The 25,537-nt window shown below is 41.2% G+C and overlaps 1 protein-coding gene across 13 annotated transcripts in view; it reads right to left on the reverse strand.

Annotated features, from left to right (window-relative positions):
* Positions 1–25,537, reverse strand: part of LOC128697336 (mannosylglucosyl-3-phosphoglycerate phosphatase) — a 495,221-nt gene that overhangs the window by 60,083 nt on the left and 409,601 nt on the right. For 9 of the 13 annotated variants that reach the window (XR_011393159.1, XM_070094210.1, XM_070094212.1 and 6 more), the window contains one exon: positions 6,010–6,130. Coding sequence is in view for 12 of the 13 variants with exons in the window: in XM_070094210.1 (XP_069950311.1) it covers positions 6,010–6,130 (121 nt within the window). In the remaining variant the exon portion in view is untranslated. Of the gene's footprint in view, positions 1–2,940; positions 3,018–6,009; positions 6,131–25,537 lie in introns of all 13 variants that reach the window. The other 4 variants (XM_070094215.1, XM_070094209.1, XM_070094208.1 and 1 more) reach the window with 3 other exon arrangements.

Consider the following 25,537-nt stretch of genomic DNA (forward strand, 5'->3'; position numbering starts at 1 on the left):
AATTAACATAATGCTAAACGAATCATCAGTCACAAGACTCACAGAGGGAAAATTCCTAGGTATCCACCTTGACAGTAGCCTTAAGTTCCAGACACACATACAACAAATCACAAAGAAAATCTCCAAGAGTGTAAGCATACTGTCAAAGATAAGGTACTATGTTCCACAATCAGCTCTCCTGGCACTGTACCATACACTCATATACCCTTATCTTACATATGGAATTTGTGCATGGGGATCAACAACATCCAATCACCTAAAATCCCTAATAACCCAGCAAAAGGCAGCAGTAAGAATGATAACAAATTCCCACTCCCGCCAGCATACTCCACCAAATTTCAGTCTGAATCTGTTCATCATTAAGAACATTCATACTTATTCATGTGCCTACTACTTACACAGAACAATACATGCAAATATAAACCCTCCACTTAAGCTTCTCCTCTCCAACCTAAACAGGACACATGACCACAACACAAGGCACAGATCTCTTTTTGATATACCTCATGTCCATATCACACTGTATAAAAACTCTATGCACATAAAGGGCCCCAAAATATGGAATTCATTACCAGAAGATATTAAAGTAACCCAGTCTGAAAATCAATTTAAGACTCTTCTCAAAAGCCACTTAATCACCCTAGACTAAACGCTAAATACTCAGTACAAACATACTCACTTATGTACTCACTTTGAACCTTATATCCATTGTTGACAGGAATATAATTGAATCATTGTTTTCACAAAAAGCATTTTTGAGTACATGAATATATCTTTTGTCTTATATAAATTTGATTCACTTATAATTAACAATCTACTGTACAACTATGAAATAATTACTATCTTACTGTACAACTATGATACAATCCTTAGTGTTAAGTAGTCTGTAAGCCAATAATGTTAAATTGGCCCATAATGCCTAGGCATAATAGAGGCTCTCTTTGCATTGCAACCAACTATTGTAAATACAAAATCTCAATGTACTGTTTGCAAAGACATAAAATAAATAAATAAACAAACAGTACACTCATTACTTACCTAAAAATATTTGTAGTCTTAATAAATCTTAATGGTCTTAATGTAAGGTGAGAGGTGAAAAGTATTTATTTGTAGAAAGTCGTGTGGGAGGTGAGGTAGGGTAGCCCACCTGGCCACCCCACCTACTATTTAAACAAACAGACGAAGCGTCTGATTATGGTTCATTAACATTCATACAAACACCTTGCACTGTGTACAAGTTGTCTCCACAGCGGTACAGTAGAATAAATAAAGATCAACACTTACATTCTCATGTAATTTTTAGAAGGAATGATGCTCTGACAAATTATTATTATTATTATTATTAATATTTACAAATTATTATTACAAGTTATTATATTATAATCATAATAAAAAAGAAGTGCTAAACCCACAAGGGCCATTAATTGCTATAGACAGAGTGAAGGCATACGAAAGTAATAAATTTCTAGTAAAGTTACTGGTGTTTGACTAGAGAAAACGTAATTCTTCCGACCCTTCAACCAACCGCTTGGTAAACAAACCTTATATTTAAGCCGATTTTTATACTGTGGGTGTATGTATCATGTTTATGTTACACAGCGTGTTTATTATATAATTTTGAAAAAAATATAGATGGATTAATAGAAATGTCTATATTAGCTTAATATACGACATTTAATTAATATGCCCTAGAGATTACATGTATTATTATTAATATGACGCCAAGAGTAGAGACACTCTTAGTGATTTTAATGTGTACCTGCATGCCAGCACAGTGTGTAAGTATATTTAAGTACAGGTACACATAAGTATAATCATCAGAGTACATATAAAGTACGCAATAACTTAAAACACTTGAAATTTTGGAAAATTTCCAGACATAATAGAGATATGTGCTCACGGAGAATGTAAACAAACCAAGTGGGGAGCGCCATATTTGAAAGACCGCTTGCCGTATAGCAAATTTTGGTCATAATTTGAAATAGCCGTATTAGAGGAACACTGTAAGGTGGGGCCCTACTGTACTGTACTGTGTTGCTTCCTCCTTTACTCTTTTTATGCATAGAGATAACTCACTAGTCCCATAAATATGCCCAATGGAGAACTTTCAATCACTGTTCTTAAAATGAAGTATATATATACTCTCTATGTTCTCCTTGTCGAGGCTTCTTGGGTTAAAGATATGCTAACATGACATTTTGGGGGATATCTCTGGTACAACTGTAAGGAACTGTAATATGTTGTCAAGTTAGCACTGTACACAACAAACTTGCTGGTACAACACATGATACAGTTGTTGAAGCAAAGGCCACCAACATATAAGTCATAGTGAAATAATTACACCTCATCAGTGCTAATAATCAATCAACTTCTCTCAGAAGTCATAAAAATTTAGAGCTGAAAAAAGTAGTGTTTGGTGTGCAGATCTGCAAAGTGAGCCCAGGGAGCCGAGCCGAGATAAGTACATTGCAAAATTCATGTAGGCGAGAATTCTTGGTTATGCAACATGCTAATGCTGTAGGAATACAGTATGATATGATATGTATATATTGCAGTAACATGTATAGCTCTGTATTTCCCATTGTCAATACCTTTAAAAAAGGCCTGAGTAATTATACTATACATACGTCAAGTTGATTTAACCAAAATTATCTTAAGTAAAAGAACACAGATGTAACTAATGAGACATTTTACTATGGCAATGTTTTGCTTTCCAGCAGCTTTGTCAAGCCATAACAGCTTGACAGAGCTCCTGGAGAGTGAAACACTGCCACAATAAAATGTCACATCTGTGTCCATTTACCTAATATTTTGTAGGTAATTCTACCATTATTACCCAAATTATCTTTCATTAACAAAACTGCTTGTCATAAAGTTATGATAAACATGGCCTGGATGGCAGCCTCTGTCAGAGAACAACACTGAGGAACACAAGTCTACCTGCACAGCTATGCTTCTCTTTCTTCTTCCTGGATGACACACTGCAAGGCCCTCTCAGCTTTGAGCTGCTTAATGATCTGGACGGTGGGGGATAACACACACATGGACAACACAGTATAAATAAAAGGCAACAATAAACATCAAAGATATACAAGATATAAAAGCACTACGAATGCCATTTTTATGGGACAGAAATGGCTGTTTATTTTGTTAGAAAACTTTTGTGTATGTGAAACTTGAGGTCAACCATAACTTCACACCAAATGAACAATACGATACATTTTAATTATTTGGGTAATATAAGTAACCATTTTGGTACTAAAACACATCTAAACTAAATTAAAGTCAATTTCTCTTTAAACAACAAAATTACAAATTTATATATATTTGGTTTAGTCTGTACAGTTTTATCAGCAAACAGGTTTAATGGAGAGAAACTGGTGAATTATAAAGGGTGAAGCATAAGGAGCATGTAGCGGCAGGGAAGAGCAGGCACAGCTCAGACTAAGCAGGAAAGGTTCACACACTGGGTCACTTCAAGTGTGAGGAATACTTTACTGTTTCGTAGAGAGTTTTCACTCTTGCAAATAAAAACTAGATACAATGCACCTAATAAAATCCAAGGTAAAATTAGCAAATAATAAAAACTACCCAACATCAATAAAGCATACAATTACTATCACACCAAGTTAAAAAATCCAGCATCATTTAAGAATCCCATTAAATTGTTAATGTCAGAAGACCTTCCTAAAAGGTCCTGGTGATCCCTACAGACTTCCCAGAGCAGTCATGTATCACCTCAACTGCACCACCACATACTGAATCCCAAACCTCACAGCAGTTACAAGGAACATATATGGGTGGGGGCAGCCAAGTACACAATGCTTTCCTTGTCCAAATCTATAGCAGGAAGTCTGCTCGGTGATGAATAAAATTATTTATGGTAAAGTTCAACATCAAAATCAGTCAGCAACTTTATCGTGTCAATAAGTACCATTGACTGGCAAAGAGACTTCAATAATTATTAAGATATTCACTCAGGTCTTTAGTTTTCCCTCAAAACTTTCAATGCCTCTCCATGAAGTATTGTACTTTAAACACCAAACAAATCACACCAAAAATAATTTTCACAGCATATTAAATTGATCTCAATTCTGTTTACACAAAACTAAGAAAAAATTGGCTAATATTATTTAAATTGACAGTTTTTATTTGACAAATACAGTGACAAATTATTTCACCCTGTCAAGAAACAAAGAAACTACTGTAAATCCAATGTTACTGATGAAAGAGACAGATTTTCTCAAGCCATTTACACTGATATATTGCAAGTTTCAAAAGTCTAGGTTTATGTTACACAGGGTTTAAATTTTCTAAAACATAAATAATAAAAATTCAGAATGCATTTTGAAGGGATTTTTTTTATAGAGTAATCAATGGTTAAATGCTTCATAGGAATGTGAAGAAAGTAATCTTATCATAGTTCCTTCAAGAACATGGAGGAAGTAAATTATCAGAGTGGCATCAAGAACAGAAAGTAAACTATCAGAGTGGCATCAAGAACAGAAAGTAAACTATCAGAGTGGCATCAAGAACAGAAAGTAAACTATCAGAGTGGCATCAAGAACAGAAAGTAAACTATCACAGTGGCATCAAGAACAGAAAGCAAACTATCAGTGGTATCAAGAACAGAAAGTAAACTATCACAGTGGCATCAAGAACAGAAAGTAAACTATCACAGTGGCATCAAGAACAGAAAGTAAACTATCACAGTGGCATCAAGAACAGAAAGCAAACTATCAGTGGTATCAAGAACAGAAAGTAAACTATCACAGTGGCATCAAGAACAGAAAGCAAACTATCAGTGGTATCAAGAACAGAAAGTAAACTATCAGAGTGGCATCAAGAACAGAAAGCAAACTATCAGTGGTATCAAGAACAGAAAGTAAACTATCACAGTGGCATCAAGAACAGAAAGCAAACTATCAGTGGTATCAAGAACAGAAAGTAAACTATCAGAGTGGCATCAAGAACAGAAAGTAAACTATCACAGTGGCATCAAGAACAGAAAGTAAACTATCAGAGTGGCATCACGAACAGAAAGTAAACTATCAGAGTGGCATCAAGAACACAAAGTAAACTATCACAGTGGCATCAAGAACAGAAAGTAAACTATCACAGTGGCATCAAGAACAGAAAGTAAACTATCAGAGTGGCATCAAGAACACAAAGTAAACTATCACAGTGGCATCAAGAACAGAAAGTAAACTATCACAGTGGTGTAAAAACACAAAGTAAACTATCAGTGGCATCAAGAACACAAAGTAAACTATCAGTGGCATCAAGAACACATAGTAAGCTATCAAAGTGGCATCAAGAACACAAAGTAAACTATTAGAGTGGCATCAAGAACACAAAGTAAACTATCAGTGGCATCAAGAACACAAAGTAAACTATCAGTGGCATCAAGAACACAAAGTAAACTATCAGTGGCATCAAGAACACAAAGTAAACTTTCAGTGGCATCAAGAACACAAAGTAAACTTTCAGTGGCATCAAGGAGACAAAGAAAGTAACACAGACACAAGCAACACCTCAGAGACAATGTGTAAGTGAAAAATATTCACTACAGCACAAACATTTATTAAGATAATTTTATCAGATGTTGATGAAGCACTAACAGAGTGAAACATGAAGCACTAACAGAGTGAAACATGAAGCACTAACAGAGTGAAACATGAAGCACTAACAGAGTGAAACATGAAGCACTAACAGAGTGAAACATGAAGCACTAACAGAGTGAAACATGAAGCACTACCAGAGTGAAACCATGAAGCATTACCAGAGTGAAACATGAAGCACTACCAGACTGAAACATGAAGCACTAACAGAGTGAAACATGAAGCACTAACAGAGTGAAACTCTGTCCCAGCAATCTACCATTACTTAACTCTTTGCAGCATCCACTGAAGGTTGTTTATTAGCATACCAACAACATGGGAATTTCTTTGCAGCATCCACTGCAGGTTGTTCATTTAGGTATTAATAACATGGGAGTTATGTACTAACCTCATCACTGGCTATAATTATTCTGCCATCCACTTTGGGTGCCAATTTACATGCCAGGTCTTCCAGCTCGTGGAAACTCTCCTGTCTGGTCAAGCTGCCTCGTGACCTCTTGCTCGAACTGCTAGCAAAATATTCAACATACATTATTGGTTATCTTGCAGAACTGTAAATCAAGACACTTTACATACTTATAAATGCAACAAGATGACAATAAACAGATTTTATGCTGCACAATTTTAAATCAAGACACTTCATATACTTAACCCGTTAACTGTCCAAACATAGATCTACGTTCTCTCGCTCAGCGCTCCGAGTATTTTGAATTTTTTTTTTTTTTTTTTGAAGAAATACAGAGCGCATTTTTCTATGTGACATAGGAAAAAAAATTTTTAGGGTCAGTATTTACCGAGATATGAGCCCGCAAAGCTGGCACTTGATTATCACCTGATGGCAACATGGAGCACTGCTGCTTGCAGAAATTCTACATATTTACCGTTTTTTCCATTTTTTTTTAATTTTCTTGGTTTTTATATGATAATTATGTTTCATAGTAAATCATTTTATTTCAATGCCAATTGTTGTTTACACACCAATATTATACAGTAGACCATCATTTAGCACAAGTTTATTTGGCACGATTTGGGTATTGCACAATTGAAGAATTGCGGCAGAATTTTATGTAACACGTTGTATAATTAATTTAACACCGCTCAGTTTGTGGGAAGGAAAACAAAATTCTCTTTTGCTCAAGCGGCCACCTTGTTGTGTAGCAGCCGGGGAGCCCTCCCGCCATACCCTGCCACTCCCTGACACCACCCCACCATCCCAGCATTCGTAATTCATACGTGTCCGGTCTTTCTCTGCTACAAGGCAGCTGTGTTTGTGAATCGTGTTATGATATTTTAATTACTATATCTTGTATCTTCCAAGCAATCATGACACCCAGTAGCCATACCAGTGTTGCTGAAAGTGGCACGAAGAGGTATAAGCACTTAAGTCTTAGAATTAACAAAGAAACAAAGTTATTAGACAAGAGATAACCTGCAGCCGTAATGAAGTATTACTTTGTACACAGAAAAAGAGGTAAACATTAGTTTGTGTGACTGAATGACTGACTTACTAAATGACTTACTGAGTGACTTGACTGAATGACTTACTGAGTGACCTGACTGACTTACTGAGTGACTTGACTGACTTATTGAATGACTTGACTGACTTAATTAATGAGTGACTTGACTGATTGACTTACTGAGTGACTTCTACTGACTGACTTACTGTCAGTCAAGTCACTCAGTAAGTCATTCAGTCAAGTCACTTAGTAAGTCAGTCAAATCACTCAGTAAATCAAGTCATTAAGTCAGTCAAGTCATTCAGTAATGTTAACACGATTAATTGGTAGGCTGTTGCAGAGCGGGGTTCAAATGATAAACGTCTTCGGAGGTTTCTTTACTTTATTTGTAATGTAGTGGTGGGTACACAGGCTTGTGTGTTGTGCCCATGCCCCAGGCAGGGCCATGCCCATGAGAGGGAGAACTAGTAGGCCTTGTGTCTTGCTGCTAGGCCGCTGTGAGAGTGAGAGAGTGAGCGTGTGGGACCAGCATCCCACAGACTTTGGGCTGGCCCGGAGGGCAGCACTTAAATGCCGCAAAATATGAACTAAGCTGGCAGACAGCATTGGCTGTCTGTGCAGACAGTACAAGCTGTCTACATCCGCTCGGCCACCTACCTCAAGTCGTCCCGATGCGACAATACTGGTGGTAAAAAAACTCGGTCTCTCTCTCGTAGGAAAAGGGCACAGAACACAAAATAAAAAACATATATATACATATGGACATGGAAAAGAAACTTCCTACAGGGAGGGAAGAAAAAACATGTAGGGTGTGCTAAACATCGTGGTCAAAGGCAGTGAGCCTTGATGGGCATCACTGCACACTTTCCTGCATCTGGACAGATACTGCAACACAGGAGACATCGCTGTGGCTGAGCTGTGACGTAACAGGTTATGGTCTCCTCTGGAACGGTGAAGCAGTCATCGTAGGAGTCGCTGCAGGTTTTCACTCAACCTGGGGCACGACATACTGGTGCCCTCGAGTGAGGCGTCGTCAAAACTCGGCAACTGGGCAGAACTTCTGGCAAGTGACTCAGGAGGACACTTCTCGACTGGTACTGTTGCTGGGCTGTCACTGCCGGCGAGCGTGGAGCGAGTCGTGGCAGAGACGACTGGGCAAAACATCTGGGAGTCGTAACATCATACACCAGACTGCAGTGAGCGAGCTAGCAGTCAAAGTGACATCTTTTTTGTGCAGGCTGCTCACTGAAGCTTGTGACACGAGGCTGACACAGCGCCTGCCAACAGGGCTAACTGCGGCTTAACGAGTGTCATTCTCTAGGCAGTTGGAGTTATAGCAGAGGTTAGTCTAAGCATCCCCAGACTTGTTTCTCTACATACATGTATATCTGCACTCTGAAGGTCTGGAGGTGAAGTGAAACAAATCTCAATGGGAATCGTAGCAGGTACGATTCTGCAGAACAACTATGAGCAACGAGCATAAGAGCTTTCTGTACAAGAGGGCTCGGGCTCAGGCTGACTGATATCAGCTGTCAAACGTGCTGGTCACACCGGGTGACTTAACACAGTGGTGCTACTCAGGGGTCTGGCTAAAACTTTACACACACGACTCACGAAATCGTAACGACACGATTGCAAACAAAATATTCCATGGGCGGGATTGAACCCGCGGTCAGAGAGTCTCAAAACAGCATTGAGGGGCACTTGAGCTAGAGTTCGTCACAGCCACGCTAGCTGGAGATTCGTCTGTAAAAACTTGCATTTGTGGTCACAGTGGTGCCTATGCTAACCTTCCTATGGTGTAGAAATATACCTAGTTGGACGAATCTTATTGTGGCTAGCTGGTCCAGTGGCTAACGCAACGGTCTGGAGTTTTGAGACTCTCTGACTGCGGGTTAAATCCCGCCCGTGGTATGTTTTTTTTACACACACCCGCGGTACATGCGGTACAACATGGCTTAACTAGCAAATGATGCTTTTCTGTGCACAAAACTGACACTAAGCTATACACTAACATGTGAGAACACTGACTGAGGAATTAATTAACACACGACATATCTTCTCTCAATCTTCTCGACAATACTGAAATAATTACTAGAACACTGTGTGACATCATGTGATGTCAGGCGTGACGTCGCGAGGTGACGTCAGCAGCACTGTGACGTCAGCAGACATCTTGAGGTGATGTCAGGCAGACATCGTGACGTCATGAAGTCGGGCAGCATCGTCGGTGACGTCAATGTGATGTGGGCAGCAGACCACAGCATGAGGCCTGGGACATCTGGCTTGGTAACCCATGTGGCTTGTAGATCCACGTGACATTGCCCACACCCCATGTGGCGTCGGGATCTACGTGGCATGCTGATACACGTATCTTGCTGATCCACGTGGCTTGCTGATCCATGTGGCTTGCTGATCCACATGGCTTGCTGATCTACGTGGCTTGCTGATCTGCATGGCTTGCTGATCCACATGGCTTGCTGATCCACGTGGCTTGCTGATCCACATGGCTTGTGATTTACGTGGCTTGCTGATCCACGTGGCTTGCTGATCCACATGGCTTTGAGTAGCCTCGGGCACTCGGATACACATCATTGGCAATGAATTCACACGAAAAACAGCAGAAAACACAGCAGAGGGAGTGATGGCGTGGTGGTGTATGGTAGTGTGGTGGCAAGGAGCGTGGGTGAGTGTTTGGTGAGGGAGCATCTGGCCACTTCCTCCTCTCAAACCCACAACACGGCGAAACGCACACTGGACGCAGAAATCACCACAAAACTCACCTCTGGCTTGCTGAAACAGCTGTGCTGAGCTGAACAACAACAGCAACATACAAGTGATGCTGAACACATGACTTGAGAAACAGCGTGGGACACTGTAGCGTGGGGTCACTGGGACACCACTTACAATTCTCGAAGAAATTCAGCAAATTTTGGCTAGATCCTGCTTGTACCTGTGTCTGGATGCTCAAACGTGCAGACATGACATCAGGATAACTCGTTGACAGATGGATGCTTCTTGTATAGGGTGATAAAGTGAAGATGACTTCATACCTCTTCCTTCCTCTCTCCGGGCAAACACAACTGCTGCGACCACCGCTGCTACCAATGTGAAACACGATTAATTGATTAATTGGTAGGCTGTTGCAGAGCGGGGTTCAAATGATAAACGTCTTCGGAGGCTTCTTTACTTTATTTGTAATATAGTGGTGGGTACACAGGCTTGTGTTGTGCCCATGGCCCGGGTAGGGCCATGCCCACGAGAGGGAGAACTAGTAGGTCTTGTGTCTTGCTGCTAGGCCGCTGGGAGAGTGAGAGAGTGAGCGTGTGGGACCAGCATCCCACAGACTTTGGGCTGGCCCAGAGGGCAGCACATAAATGCCGCGAAATATGAGCTAAGCTGGCAGACAGTATAGGCTGTCTGTGCAGACAGTACAGGCTGTCTACAGTAAGTCAGTTAAGTCACTCAGTAAATCAGTCAAGTCACTCAGTAAGCCAGTCAAGTCACTTGGTGGGTCAGTCAAGTCACTCAGTAAGTCAGTCAAGTCACTCTGTAAGTCAGTCAAGTCATTCAGTAAGTCAGTCAAGTCATTCAGCAAGTCAGTCAAGTCACTTACTGAGTGACTTGACTGACTTACTGAATGACTTGACTGACTTCCTGAGTGACCTGACTGACTTACTGACTTGACTGACTTACTGAATGACTTAATTGACTAACCAAGTGACTTTACTGACTGAATGACTTGACTGACTTACTGAGTGACCTGACTTACTGAATGACTTGACTGACTTACTGAGTGACCTGACTGAATGACTTGACTGACTGACTGAATGACTTAAAGTTATACACTCCAGTACAACCATCAACTTCAGTACCAGAACCTCTACCATCCACCTCAGCCCAGTAGGACCACAACATAACTCTCCAATCTCTTCACAATCATCCACAAACACCAGCAACCACAATTTAAGGTAAGAAATACTATTATTTCTCTTACATTTGTAGTCTTAAGCAGTAACAACAACATAATACATCACGACAATGAACTACAACTACATATTCACTTTTATTTTTGTAAGATGTGGAGGCCTAAAAAAAAAGTTGTTTGGCTTTTGGGGGGCTCCCAGGAAAGTAACCCTATTTTTCCCATAAGTTCTTCAGTTCATCTACTATGATTTTACCTAACACGGCATTTTCAGGAACGTAACTACTGTGCTAAATGACGGTCTACTGTATACAAAATTATTATCATACTGTCACAAACACACATGTACACACTGATAGATGATTTTACACACCTGGCTGAAACACATTCTATTATCTACAACTATATACAAGTATTTACATGCCCCACTGATGTTTCTAGAACTCCAAGATTGTATGATATTCCATGGCAATATAAACACAAATGCAGTATAATGTGATCCTTTATTGACCAATGGGTTTGGTCAAGGATATGTGTCTCTTCGGCCAGTGTCTTATCTGGGCGTGTTGAAGATGTAGTGCTGCCAGATCTGCAGTCTTCTGATGAAGTACGAGGAGTGGAGTGGAGTCACCTGTTCAACTTATAGCGCATTCTTCCTCAGGAACTCGAATTTTGCCTGCAGATTGCTGAGCGCAGGAAGAAGCCCTACAACAACACCCGCTGGAGGTGTCAAACGGCAGAGTAGAGTGGAGAAAGATCGCTTTTGCCGGCGGAAAAGGGCGACAGAGCTTTAAAACGAAGTTCGCGGTCAACTGCAGAGCAGAACATCAGGAAAGGAACAGTAGATGACCGCACTTCAGAAAGTGTGAACTGGATTGAAGGCTCGACCTGGAATTGAGCTTGTCTTGGAGCAGCCTTGAGCGTTGGGCGTAGGAGTTATTGAGGAGAATCATGCCGAACAACATAGCGGGCCGGAGACAGACCAGAAGGAAATAACGGTGGAGAACGCGTTAGGCTTCTAGATGTTCCATGTATAGGTTAAGATGGGACTGCACTTGAACTGGCCGAACCCGCCGGTTAGGTCAAAAGGTCTGCCTGAAAGGAGTGGATTTTTCAGAGTCACGTAGCCAACACAGTTGAAGTTCAACCAAATTCGATGAAGTAGCTGGCTTGGAATGGGAAGATCAAGCGAATCGTCCAATTTTTTCATTGCGCCAAAGAGATCGATGGCTTAGTAGGTAGGTACTAAGTGGAATGGGGAAGTCCGTCAAGCTGGAAAGCTTCCTTGACCTGATGCTTGATGTTGCCGAAGCACGCATTGAGGAAGATCGGACCTGAGTGTTTGAGATGTGCTGGACCTGATAAGGTTGCCCCAGAGTTCGAGAGGTGCTTTGGAGAATTCCTGAGGCTTGTGGGGAGTACTACCCCTGTTCCCGAGGATATGGAGCTCAATGGGACAACCAGGCTTGCGAGTCTTTGGCAGGTCGCACAATTCTGGCAGGCTTCCAGGGGAAGCTGGGCAATGGTCCTTGCAAGGATTTCTTCCAGTTCTAGGACTTCCTCCAGAATCAACGGCTGAGTCCTGAAGCAGTTTTAGTAAGGTTGGTCCAACTTGGTTAGTTGGCACAGAGGTGGTTAGGTATCTGGGTCCATTAAGTAAGACGGGCATTTTGTTCCAAGTAAATTCGGGTCAGTGTTCATAGTTGACAACACCACCTCCTATCAGCGGTGGTCACCCTTGATGGCCTAAGAGGGTCTTCAGCCCCTACCTTTGAGTGCATTGGAATGTTAACGAAACCGAGGCAATGACTGGGGAGCTGCGTAATTTGACATGGCTGCTGAGATGATGCCTTGAAGACAAGCCTGGAACTCACTTCCATTGTGGTCTGTAGTAGGCGTGATTGACTTCTTATGGCAAGTCAATTCCTCAGCGGGTGAGGCCCTAGCTCAAGGGCTTAGGCGCCAGGTGCGGCGAAATGCCCCGAGTCACGAACCCTCGACGCTATGGCCAATGCACTCAAAGGTAGACTAGACTTCCCAGGCAGTCTTCAGGCCATCAGGGGTCTCAGCCAGCCGCCATGCGCAGCTCCCGGAAAGGAGGCGGTTGGCCTTCGTGCGATCAGAACAAGGCTGACGACCATCGGAATGCCAACCGAAATGATCAAGTCTTACTTCAATCGACCGGGTTATACCTGACGAGATACCTGCAACAACCAACCCAAGTGGAACAACCGTGCTAGAGCACTCTTCCAAAGGAACTAAGCATTCGTGACTGAGCTCGAAGAACAAGGGGAAGAAAACTTCTGCACACCACCTGCCCAGCAACCCCAGACCTGCTGAGTCACGGCCTGCCAGGACTCACGAAGCCTGGTATCCCACCTGAGGTCCCAGAATCCAAACGGGAATAGGCCCAGCAAGCCCCAATAGCTCGAGGAATTACCGCCACACCTCGCCTAAGCTTCTTGGAGGCACTATCATCCAGGCACATCTTCAAACACTCCAGGTGATGCTTCCTCCAATCTATTTCGTGCAACATCAAGCATCAGGGAACAAGAACTTTCCAGGCCTTGCACGTGACTTCCCTGATTGCGATGACAGTACCTACTAAACGAAGCCATAGATTCTGGCTGGCAAGAAAAATTGACCGATTCACTTCATCTTCCCATTCCAGGCCAGGCGAATTTCTATCGAATTCCGGTTGGACAAGGCTGTAATGCTTGGCTTTACGTCTCTTTGAAAATCACCCCTCTAGGCAGATTCCCTTGACCAACGGCCCGGTTCGGCCAATTGGGTTGAAGCCAGTCCTAAGCTAACCTATACGAATGATGGAACATCTAGGAAGCCGAACGCGTTTCTCCAACCGTCACCAGATTCCTTCTTTTCTCGGCCTGTCACCCGGCCCGCTATGTTGGACGACATTCGCCCCATAACTTCCTAAACGCCAACGCTCAAGCTTCCAAGACCAAATACTCCAACCAGGTTCGAGCTTTCCAAGGCCAGTTCACACTTGAAGAAAGGATTCGGTCGCAACGCTTAATTCCTTTCCGCCTTGATATTCTACGCTGCAAAGCCTAATCCACGAACTTCGGACACAAAGTTCAATCGAAACCCACCAACCAAACGATCTTCTCCACTTTACTGCACCACGCCACGACCAAAACCAAACAAGCGGTGTAATTATGAGGCTTGGCTTGCCTGGCGCGGCACTCCAGAAATGCTGCAGCAACGGTTCCTTGAGGAAGAATGCAATTATAATTGAACAGGTATTTTCCAAGTGCCTCCCAGGCTGCCATCTCATCGCCACTTCATCAGAGACTGCAGGAGGCATGAAAGACCATCAGCTTCAACACACCCAGAGAAGACACTGCATGAGAAGAAGATACATAGTCCCTTCCCTACCAACATTCCGGCCAAACACACTTTCCAACATCTTTGCCAAAGCATCATTCCGAACATCTACCTCCACAAGCCACGACCATCAAGGGTACATCACCAGCAAGTGAGGCTTGAGGTGTCCTGCTGTTGGGGGCGTTTTGTGATGGTAGCACACACAACACACTTTTTCTGTGAATACTTCTTCTTTGGGGTAGGTGGTATTTGTATCAGGTAGTGACAGTTAGGGATGATTCAGGCTGGCACTTCCCCAACAGGCTGTGGTTGTGGTCGTGGTCGGGGGACATGTCGCTGTTGAGGGGCAGGTACAGGTGTGGTACCATATTTTTTTGCTATCTGTTTTATGACATTCAATTAGAATTCTGCAAAACATTGTCGTTTTCCAGTCTTTATTTTGTACATACTGAATGCATTGAGCAAGCAATGTCTACAAGGTGGAAAAATAGTTTTATATACCACTTGCGACTCCTGCGCACACAGTCAACAAACCCTATCATCATATCACACTTGTCGACTAGTTGCATATTGTTCGTGTAGTCGACCACAACAGTTGGCTTGACAATATGTTCACTGGTGTCCCGGTTCACTTTGTCTGTTTGTACCATCTCGTTTCTGTGGATGGTTGACAGCAATGTCACATCCCGTTTGTCATGCCACATGAATGCCATGATATCATTGGCATGAAATGCTTGCACTGCCTCCACTGAACTTTGGCATATGTTTTCTATTCCTTCTCACTGTTCCACATATATCAGTATTGTTCGCATATAGGAAATCAGCAAGCATAAGGCTTGTACACCAGTTGTCTGTGAACAATGTATGACCCTTGCAAAGGTATGGTTCCATCATCTTGCAAACAACATCACCAGAAATGCCCAACATCCGTCTGTCATCATCGAGTGTGTTTCTCCCAGTGTAGACAATGACATCCAACACAAGACCACTCTCACAGTCACACATAACAAAGCGATTACGTTTGCTCGGTATATATTGCTTGAAATCCTCATAACAACTCTTGGTAAATTACCCCAAGACACTACTAAAGTCACCTTCAGACTTCACAATGAGGCAGCCATTAATAACTTCACAACAGCAGTAACAAACATAGACTGGCAAACTGAGCTAGAAATCTATACAGACATTGACGAATGTATTAATAATTTTCTAAAAAAGACCCAATACCTCTATAACAAGCACTGCCCTAAAAAAACTAAACAGATGACAGCCAAGAGACTGAACAGTCCCTGGCTAACACCCAGCATCCTCAAATCCATAAATACAAAACACCTCTATGAAAAACAGTACAGAATGGGTCACATAACCAGAGACCAAACAAAACGTTACTCGTCAATCCTAACCAGCCTGATAAGAAGGGCAAAAATATTGTATTATGAGAACAGATTATCCACTTACGAGGTGACATAAAAAAGACCTGGAAAACCCTATCAGAAATTCTAGGAACAAAAAAGATAACACGAAATAGCGAAATTAAATTAACAAAAGCAGATGAACACCAACTCCCACCAACAGAAACAGCAGACTCAATGATTTCTTCTCCACTCTAGGAAAAAACCTTGCCAATAAAATCCCAAGCACAGATACCCCACCAAATGACTACCTCACTGGCAACTACCCGAACACACTGTTCCTAGCTTCGACTAACCCATATGAAGTCTCCCTTATTATCAACACACTAAAAAACAAGACAGGAGATCTAAATACCTTACCACCCTTTATATACAAAAAAGTGTCACAAGTGCTATCACCAATCACTGCAACACTCTTTAACAAATCCATTGAATCCTCTACCTTCCCTACAGTTCTCAAAATAGCAAGGGTCACCCCGATCCATAAAGGAGGAGACCAAACCGAGTTGAATAACTATAGGCCAATATCCAACTTACACCCTCTCTCAAAAATCTTCGAAAAATTAATTCATAAACGAATCTACTCCTATCTCATCTCCCAAAACATACTCAACCCCTGCCAATTTGGTTTCAGGCCTAATAAAAATACAAATGATGCTATTATACACATGCTAGAACATATATACACTGCAATAGAGAAAAAAGAAATCCCACTGGGGATCTTCATTGACTTACGAAAAGCTTTTGATACAGTTGACCATGACTTGCTCCACATAAAATTGTCTCACTATGGTATAAGAGGGCACTCTCTCAACTACCTCAAGTCATACCTCAGCAACAGAAGCCAATATGTGTACACAAATGGGGCAAACTCTTCCACACAACCAATTACAGTTGGTGTCCCACAGGGAAGCGTCCTTGGCCCTCTTCTCTTTCTCCTATACATAAATGACCTACCAAATGCTTCGCAATTACTCAAACCCACACTATTTGCAGATGACACTACATACGTCCTCTCTCACCCGAGCCCAGTCATGCTAGCCAATACTGTAAATGCCGAATTACAGAAAATATCAACCTGGATGAGGACTAACAAACTTACGCTAAACATTGACAAAATTCTTAGGAATCCACCTTGATAATAGACTCAAATTTCATACATATATACAACAAATTTCTAAGAAAATTTCCAAGACCGTAGGCATACTATCGAAGATACATTACTATGTTCCACAGTCAGCACTCCTGGCCCTGTATCACTCTCTTATTTACCCCTATCTCACCTATGGAATTTGTGCATGGGGCTCAACAACAATTAACCACCTCAGACCACTAATTATCCAACAAAAGGCTGCAGTCAGAATGATAACAAATTCCCACTACATGCAGCACACTCCACCAATATTCAAAACACTTAACCTACTCACCATACAAAACATCCATACTTATTCACACTTATTACTGCACCTATTACATACATAGAACACTTAACTCTGATATTAACCCTCCCCTCAAACATCTGCTTGCCAACCTCAACAGAACTCATGACCCTAACACAAGACACAGATCACTCTTTGATGTTCCTTGTGTCCATCTTACGCTATGCAAAAACTCAATGCACATAAAAGGCCCTAAAATCTGGAACTCATTACCTGTAAATATAAAAGAAACACTACCTGTTTATAAATTCAAGTCTCTTCTCAAAGATCACTTACTCACCCAAAACCAAATAAATACTGAATAACTGAACCTTATAAATTGTATATCCTAAATGTTTCTCACAATTATATCACATAAATGTTAAACCTAAGACCCAATCTAACTTTGTCATTTTTTAAATACACTACCTAACAGAATACTCCATTCTACTGAATGTACAGCAATGCATGCAACCATATGACCTGTCTTTGTAATACTCATTTGTGCTTTATTGTTATCTGTTTACAATAATGTTTTATCACTGATTACATCTTTGCTTAGTTAATCTCAAGTTAATTTTAAGCCTGCCCGTAATGCTATGCATATAAGTGGCTTTGGCATGCTACTCTTACCTGTATTTTTTTGTACCTCTGTATGTATGCTACAAATTATAAAATAAAATAAAATAAATAAAATGACAGGCGTCCCTTGAACTGAATCAAGGACTCACCGACAACATTGTTCTTGAAAGGATAAAAGTATGCACTGAATTTCTGCTACATATACATAAACACTTCCCGGATTTTGTATAGATGGTCATTTCTGTTGGGCCTATTCCTGTCTGAGAAGTGCAACATTTGTAGCAACACAGTGAATCTGCTGCAGGTAAGGAGGTCACGGAATACAGGAGTACTGATGAAGTAGTCTGTGGACCAGTACTGTGCTATATTTTGCTTATATGCATGTGGCATAAGCATGACAGTGGCAAGGAATAAATGCATTTCAGCCTCAGTTGTATCTTTCCACCTATGCAGATGTGACGATTCTGCAACCTCTGTGTTGTCCATGATATAGCGGTAATAATTGTTCGTCTGGGTCACTATCAAGTTCATTAGAGGCTCGTCAAAGTGTAACTTGAAAAAGTCCGACTCTGTAGACTTATTTGTTATGGGACATTCTGGAAGGATGCCACTGCCACTCGCAGTGGCCCCCGGTGGCCAGGTGGCTAAAGCTCTCACTTCACACATGGAGGGCCCAGGTTTGATTCCCAGCATGGTGGAAACATTTTGGCGTGTTTCCTTACACCTGTTGTCCTGTTCACCTAGCAGCAAATAGGTACCTGGGTGTTAGTCGACTGGTGTGGGTCGCATCCTGGGGGACAAGATTGAGGAGTGTCCTCGATGACGCACTGACTTTCTTGGGTTATCCTGGGTGGCTAACCCTTCAGGGCTAAAAATCTGAATGAAATCTTATCTTATCAAAATCAAAAGGCTGTGGCACAAATATACTCTGTGTCCAGTTCCACTCACAGTCACGTGCAGGGTGGACCTGTGGCATGGGATGAGGGGGAGCAGGAGGAGGGACAGGAGTGGCGGCAGCACATGGCTGAGGGGGTGCCGCATGGTCCTTTGTCTGTCCACCCACTGTGCCATGTGCTCCAGGCACCATGCCCACCACCATCTCCTCTTCCTCCATCCCTGCATATTCTCCATCATTATCACTATCACCATCAGTGGCCGGGGTTTTGCAATCCCCACGACCTTTGGGGATTGCATATGGCACACTGCCTGAATGCAGGCTATGACACCTAAAATGAATAATTAATACCACTATCACTAGACGAATCCTCTATTGGCATAAAATCAATCTCATCGTCACTTTCATTACTTTCACTATCACTGAAACCGCGGGGAAATGATAGTTTCCTCTTGCGTAGTTGCCTATGGGTAGTAATACTGGCCACTCCAGAGGTGCTTGGCCCAGGGTCTTGTGTGGCCACACTGGCCATCCCAGAAGTGCTTGGCCCAGGATCTGGTGTGGTCATACAGGCTACCCCAGAAGTGCTTGGCTGGGGGTCTGGCATGGCCACACTGACCAACCCAGAGGTGATGGGCTGAAGGTCATTTGGGTTATCGTCAATATTTTCACTAATTCCTTGATCATTAGTGGCCACACTGGTGTCAAATCCACTAAACTCACGTTCTACACCACTTTCCTCGAATAAGAGAGTGTTAATACGACGAAGCATGAGTGAATCACGAGGGTGTGCCATGATGTTGACCCAAGATGGAGCTGAATGTAACTGGTGCTACCATGTGGTACCCAGGCGTCAATGATTTTCTTCATATGGCGCACAATGAGTGTGCAGACCCATTCTCTCATGTCTAGGCTGCTCAGGTCTATTGTGCCAAATTTGAAGCAAGGAAAAATAAAACGTAGATCTACTTTCGGAGAGTTAACGGGTTAATGATGCAATTAAATCAAAGTAAAGAGGTGATATCACAACGTAAAATAACCAGTGAAAATATAGGGTAATGCCAAGCACTTTCGTGATTTCTCATGATTTTGTGGTTTCTTACTATTTCTTGATAATTTGAAAAAAAAACACAAAAGTATTTGGAACTTCACTTTTTTTCACTTTGGTTATTTTGTATACTTATTGATACATACAAAAAGTAAGGTTAAACATTACACAAAATATTTCACCATCGCTCCAGTTACATTATGTTCTTATAAAGATCCCCTCTACTTATGTGGTACATTATTACCAACCATTCTGGAAACACACCCTGACTTTGCCCAATGTAAACAATGTATTACCACTTAAATAATTTTTTCATTCTGTGTGTGCTTGTGACCTAATTCACGTCTGCATAAATAACTCATTACGATTGTAACCAGAAGTAAACGTGTAAATACTAGTTCATTACCACTGTAACTTGTTTGGTTATCAAAACTTTGCAGCCCCATCCCTGCACCCATTATATGCCTCTGTTATATTTTTGATTACTGCTTACAGGATGGGTATGGGGTGCATAATGAAGATAATACACTAAATATACTCTACAATTTTTTTTTATAAATGTAATTCAAAAATTATATCCAAAATTTAACAGTGCATAGAAAACCCTTTGTGGAACTTTGCGGAGATCCCAAAATGCCCACTGACAGCTTGTAAATATTAACCCTTAAACTGTCCAAACATAGATCAGTGTTTTCACGCATAGCGCTCCGACCTTGATTTTCCTCATAAGAAATAATGTAAAAAAAAAAAAAAAGGTAGATCTACGTTCGGAGCGTTACGCCAGTGAACGTAGATCTACGTTTGGACAGTTTAAGGGTTAAGTGTTTGGTATTTCATATTGCACATCTAGGATTGTACAATGCCTTTAACCTTCTTAATGAAATTCCAAGACGGACCATAACAAAATCTTAAATTCAGCATAGTATTTTGAGAGATTTAAGCCTTAGGAATAACTTAGGGAGGCTTGAATCATTATCAGAAATATTAGAATTATTAAAGTAGACTAAGACATCAAAATTACAATGTTATACATGTATTAGGAAATGAGATTAGAAGTAATAGACAGTAGTTGGCAACTCAGTGGAATGCTGAAGCAGGTGAAGCAAGTGCTCTTTCTGTCTGGTCTTAATGGGCTTAGAGTGCCAGGTGGCACTTGTGAGGATGACACCCAGACATCCCCTCAGCCCTACACAATACAGGTGCACCTTAACTTACGATGGGGCTACATTTTGACAAACCCATCGTAAGTCAAAAATATCCCAAGTTGAATATTAATATGATATGATAAATAAGTAAATAAATAACTACTGTCACTGAATAAGTAAATAAACAAATAATTTCTGTAACTAATTAAATACAAGTATTGAAAAGAAAGTAAATGAATACAAGTTACAGACTTGTATTCATTTATTTACTTATCAATACTCTTATTCACTCTTATATCTTATAGGAGTGAGGAAGACACTCCTACATCTTGTAAGAGTAACGAAGACACTCCTACATCTTGTAGGAATGAGGAAGACACTTCTACATCTTGTAGGAATGAGGAAGAGCCAGTTGTGAGTGTGGAGGAAGTTCATGAGGTAGTAGTGAGTAGAATGAAAGGGGGTAAGGCAGCTGGAATTGATGGGATAAAGATAGAAATGTTAAAAGCAGGTGGGGATATGGTTTTGGAGTGGTTGGTGCTTATACGTATTTAACCCTTTGACTGTCGCGGCCGTATATATACGTTTTACGAGGTACCATGTTTGACGTATATATACTCATAAATTCTAGCAGCTTCAAATCAAGCAGGAGAAAGCTGGTAGGCCCACATGTGAGAGAATGGGTCTGTGTGGTCAGTGTGCACCATATAAAAAAAATCATGGAGCACGCAGTGCATATTGAGAAAAAAAAAACTCCGACCATTTTTTTTAATTAAAATGCCGACTTTGTGGTCTATTTTCGTATAGTATTTATGGTTGTATTCTCATTTTCTTGGTCTCATTTGATAGAATGGAAAACATGTTATAGAAGTAGAGGTGATTTTGATTGATTTTACTATAAAAAGAACCTGGAAATGGAGCTCAAATTAGGGAAAATGTTTGATTTTTGCCAATGTTCAAAAGTAAACAAATGATGTCATTGTCCAATAAATGTCCAACTAGCCATTCTAATATGCAGTCATGAATGGGTTGATGTTATTTATACAATTATTACAGTATTGCAGTAGTCTGCATAATAGTAAGTCTTCTATTTTTTGTATGAATAAAAATTCAAAATAGAAATCAAGAGTAATATCAGAGGGGCCTGGAGACGTGACTGATGAACAAAGAAAATGTTATTTTAGAGTCAGGAATGTCTGCATTGTTCATTCTGGACCTTATTTTGAAATTGTCATATTTTTTAATTTTTGTGAAATTGGCCAAATTGCAAATTTCTGACCTCATTATTGGGTAGTTGAAATCAGTAAATGGGCAGTTTCTTGTACTCAATCGATAGAAAAAATAGAGTTCTAAAGAAATAGCTATGCATTTGGTCGACTGGAACAATGGAATTAGCCGAAAATAGGGCTCAAAGTGGGTGAAATCGCCGATTTGTATATATCGCCGAGGTCGCTAACTTCGCAAGAGCATAATTCCGTCAGCTTTCCATCAAATTTCGTTTTTTTGGTGTCATTACAATCGGGAAAAGATTCTCTATAATTTCATAAGAAAAAATTATTTTTTTTTTTAAATTTTGCGACACCAGGAGACACCTCAGGATTGGGGGTTGCGACAGTCAAAGGGTTAATAAATGTATGGAAGAGGGTAAGGTACCTAGGGATTGGCAGAGAGCGTGCATAGTTCCTTTGTATAAAGGCAAAGGAGACAAAAGAGAGAGCAAAAATTAAAGAAGAATAAGTCTGTTGAGTTATGGTAGTAGGTTGGTAGACAGCAACCACCCAGGGAGGTACTCTCGTCCTGCCAAGTGAATGTAAAACAAAAGCCTGTAATTGTTTTACATGATGGTAGGATTGCTGGTGTTATTTGTCTGTCTCATAAATATGCAAGATTGCAGGTATGTCTTGCTACTTCTACTTACACTTAGGTCACACTACACATACATGTACAAGCATATACGTATATACACACCCCTCTGGGTTTTCTTCTATTTTTCTTACTAGTTCTTGTTCTTGTTTATTTCCTCTTACCTCCATGGGGAAGTGGAACAGAATTCTTCCTCTGTAAGCCATGCATGTTGTAAGAGGCAACTAAAATGCCGGGAGCAAGGGGCTAGTAACCTCTTCTCCTGTATATATTACTAAATGTAAAAGGAGAAACTTTCATTTTTCCTTTTGGGTCACACCGCCTCGGTGGGATACGGCGGGTGTGTTGAAAGAAAGAAAGAAGTCTGTTGAGTATACCTGGTAAAGTGTATGGTAAAGTTATTATTGAAATAATTAAGAGTAAGATGGAGAGTAAGATAGCAGATGAACAAGGAGGCTCTGGGAAAGGATAGGTGGTGTGTAGACCAAGTGTTTACAGTGAAACATATAGGTGAACAGTATTTAGATAAGGGTAAAGAGGTTTTTGTGGCATTTATGGATTCTGAAAAGGTATATGACAGGGTGGATAGAGAGGTAATATGGCAGATGTTGCAAATGTAAGGAACAGGAGCTAGGTTATTGAAAGCAGTGAAGAGTTTTTATGAGGGTAGTGAGGCTCAGGGAAGAGTATGCAGGAGAGAGAGAAATTATTTCCCAGTAAAAGTAGGCCTTAGACAAGGATGTGTGATGTCACCATGGTTGTTCAATATATTTATAGATGGGGTTGTAAGAAAAGTGAATGCTTGGGTGTTGGTAAGAGGTGTGGTGTTAAAAGATAAAGAAGCTAACACAAAGTGGGAGTTGTCACAGTTGCTCTTTGCTGATGATGCTGTGCTTTTGGGAAATTCTGAAGAGAAGTTGCAGAGGTTGGTGGGTGAGTCTGGTAGGATATGTAAAAGAAGAAAACTAAAAGTGAATATAGGAGATAGTAAGGTGATGATAACAAAAAAATTAGGTAATGAAAAATTGGATATCAGATTGGAGGGAGAGAGTATGGAGGAGGTGAATGTATTCAGACATCTGAGAGTGAATGTGTCAGCAGATGGGTCTATGAAACATGAGATGAATCATAGAATTGATGAGGGGGAAAAAGGGGAGTGGTGCATTATCCCTGGAAGCAAAGAGAAGAATGTATGAGAGTACAGTTATGCCAATACTCTTATATGGGTGGTGAATGTTGCAAGAAGGAGAAGTCTGGAGGTAGAGGAGATGTCATGTCTAAGGGCAATGTGTGGTGTGAATATAATGCAGAGAACTCGCAGTTTGGAAATTGGGAGGAGGTGCGGGATTACCAAACTATTATCCAGAGGGGTGAGAAGGGGTTGTTGAGGTTGTTCGGACATGTAGAGAGGTTGGAACAAAATAGAATGACTTCAAGAGTGTATAAATTTGTAGTGGGGGGAAGGCGGGGTAGGGTTGGCCTAGGAAAGGTTGGAGGGAGGGGGGTAAAGGGAGTTTTGTGTGAAAGGGGCTTGGACTTCTGCCGAATCTTTTGCTTTCATAGGGAGTGATTTTCATGTGCAGGTTTGTACTTATCCCTCATGTATCTTTCTCACCTGCATTCCAGGGAATGCAACTCAAGGGACTTCAACCATTTCCAGTAATTTAGGTGCCTTATCATACTTATGTGTGCTGTGAAAGTTCTCTGTACACTCTCCGGGTCAGCAATTTTGCCTGCCTTGAGGGGAGGGGGGGCAGTTCGTGTACAGCAGTGTTCCAGCCTAGAGAGAACAAGTGATTTGAAGAGAATCAGCATGGGCTTGGCATCCCTAGTTTTGAACGTTCTCATTATCCATCCTATCATTTTTCTAGAAGATGCAGTAGATACATTATTGTGGTCTTTGAAGGCGAGATCCTCTGACATTATCACTCCCAGGTCCTTCGCATTACTTTTTTGCTCTATTGTATGGTCAGAATTTGTTGTATACCCTGATACAGTATTAATTTCCTCAAGTTTTCCATATCTGAGTAACTGAAATTTCTCTTCAATGAACTTCATATTGTTTTGAGTGGCCCATGTGAAGATTTGGTTGATGTCCACTTGGAGTCTTGCTATGGCTTACATCTTTGTTTATGTTAGATATGAGGATGAGGAATAGAATGGGAGAAAGTACTGTGCCTTGTCGAACAGAGCTTTTCACAGTAGCTGCCTCAGACTTTACTCTGTTTACTATTACTCCTTGTGTTCTATTTGTCAGAAAGTTATAGATCCATCTACCAACTTTTCCTGTTACTCCTTTATCACACATTTTGTGTGCTATTATACCATGGTCATACATGTCGAAAGTTTTTGCAAAGTGAACTGAGGTTTTACACAGGTTGAGACAGACCTGGAAATGTCTTACCTGGAGTTTACCTGGAGAGGGTTTCAGGGGGTCAACACCCCTGGGGTCCAGTCTGAGACCAAGCCTTATGGTGGATCAGGGTCTGATCAACCAGGCTGTTACTGCTGGCCGCACATAAACCAACGCATGAATGACAGCCCGGTTGATCATGTACTGCCTTTATGTGCATGTCCAGCTCCTTCTCGAAGACAGCCAGAGGTCTATTTGTAATCCCCTTTATGTATCCTGGCAGGCAGTTTAACAGTCTTGGGCCCCTGACACTTATTGTGTTGTCTCTTGGTGTACTCATGGCCTCATTTCTCATTGAGGGAATGTTGCATCTCCTGCCGAGTCTTTTGCTTTTGTAGAGAGTGATTTTCATGTGCAAGTTTGGTACTAATCCCTCTAGGATTATCCAAGCGTATATTATCACGGAACTT

Source organism: Cherax quadricarinatus, chromosome 44, assembly GCF_038502225.1.
Source record: "Cherax quadricarinatus isolate ZL_2023a chromosome 44, ASM3850222v1, whole genome shotgun sequence".
Lineage (NCBI taxonomy): Eukaryota > Metazoa > Arthropoda > Malacostraca > Decapoda > Parastacidae > Cherax > Cherax quadricarinatus.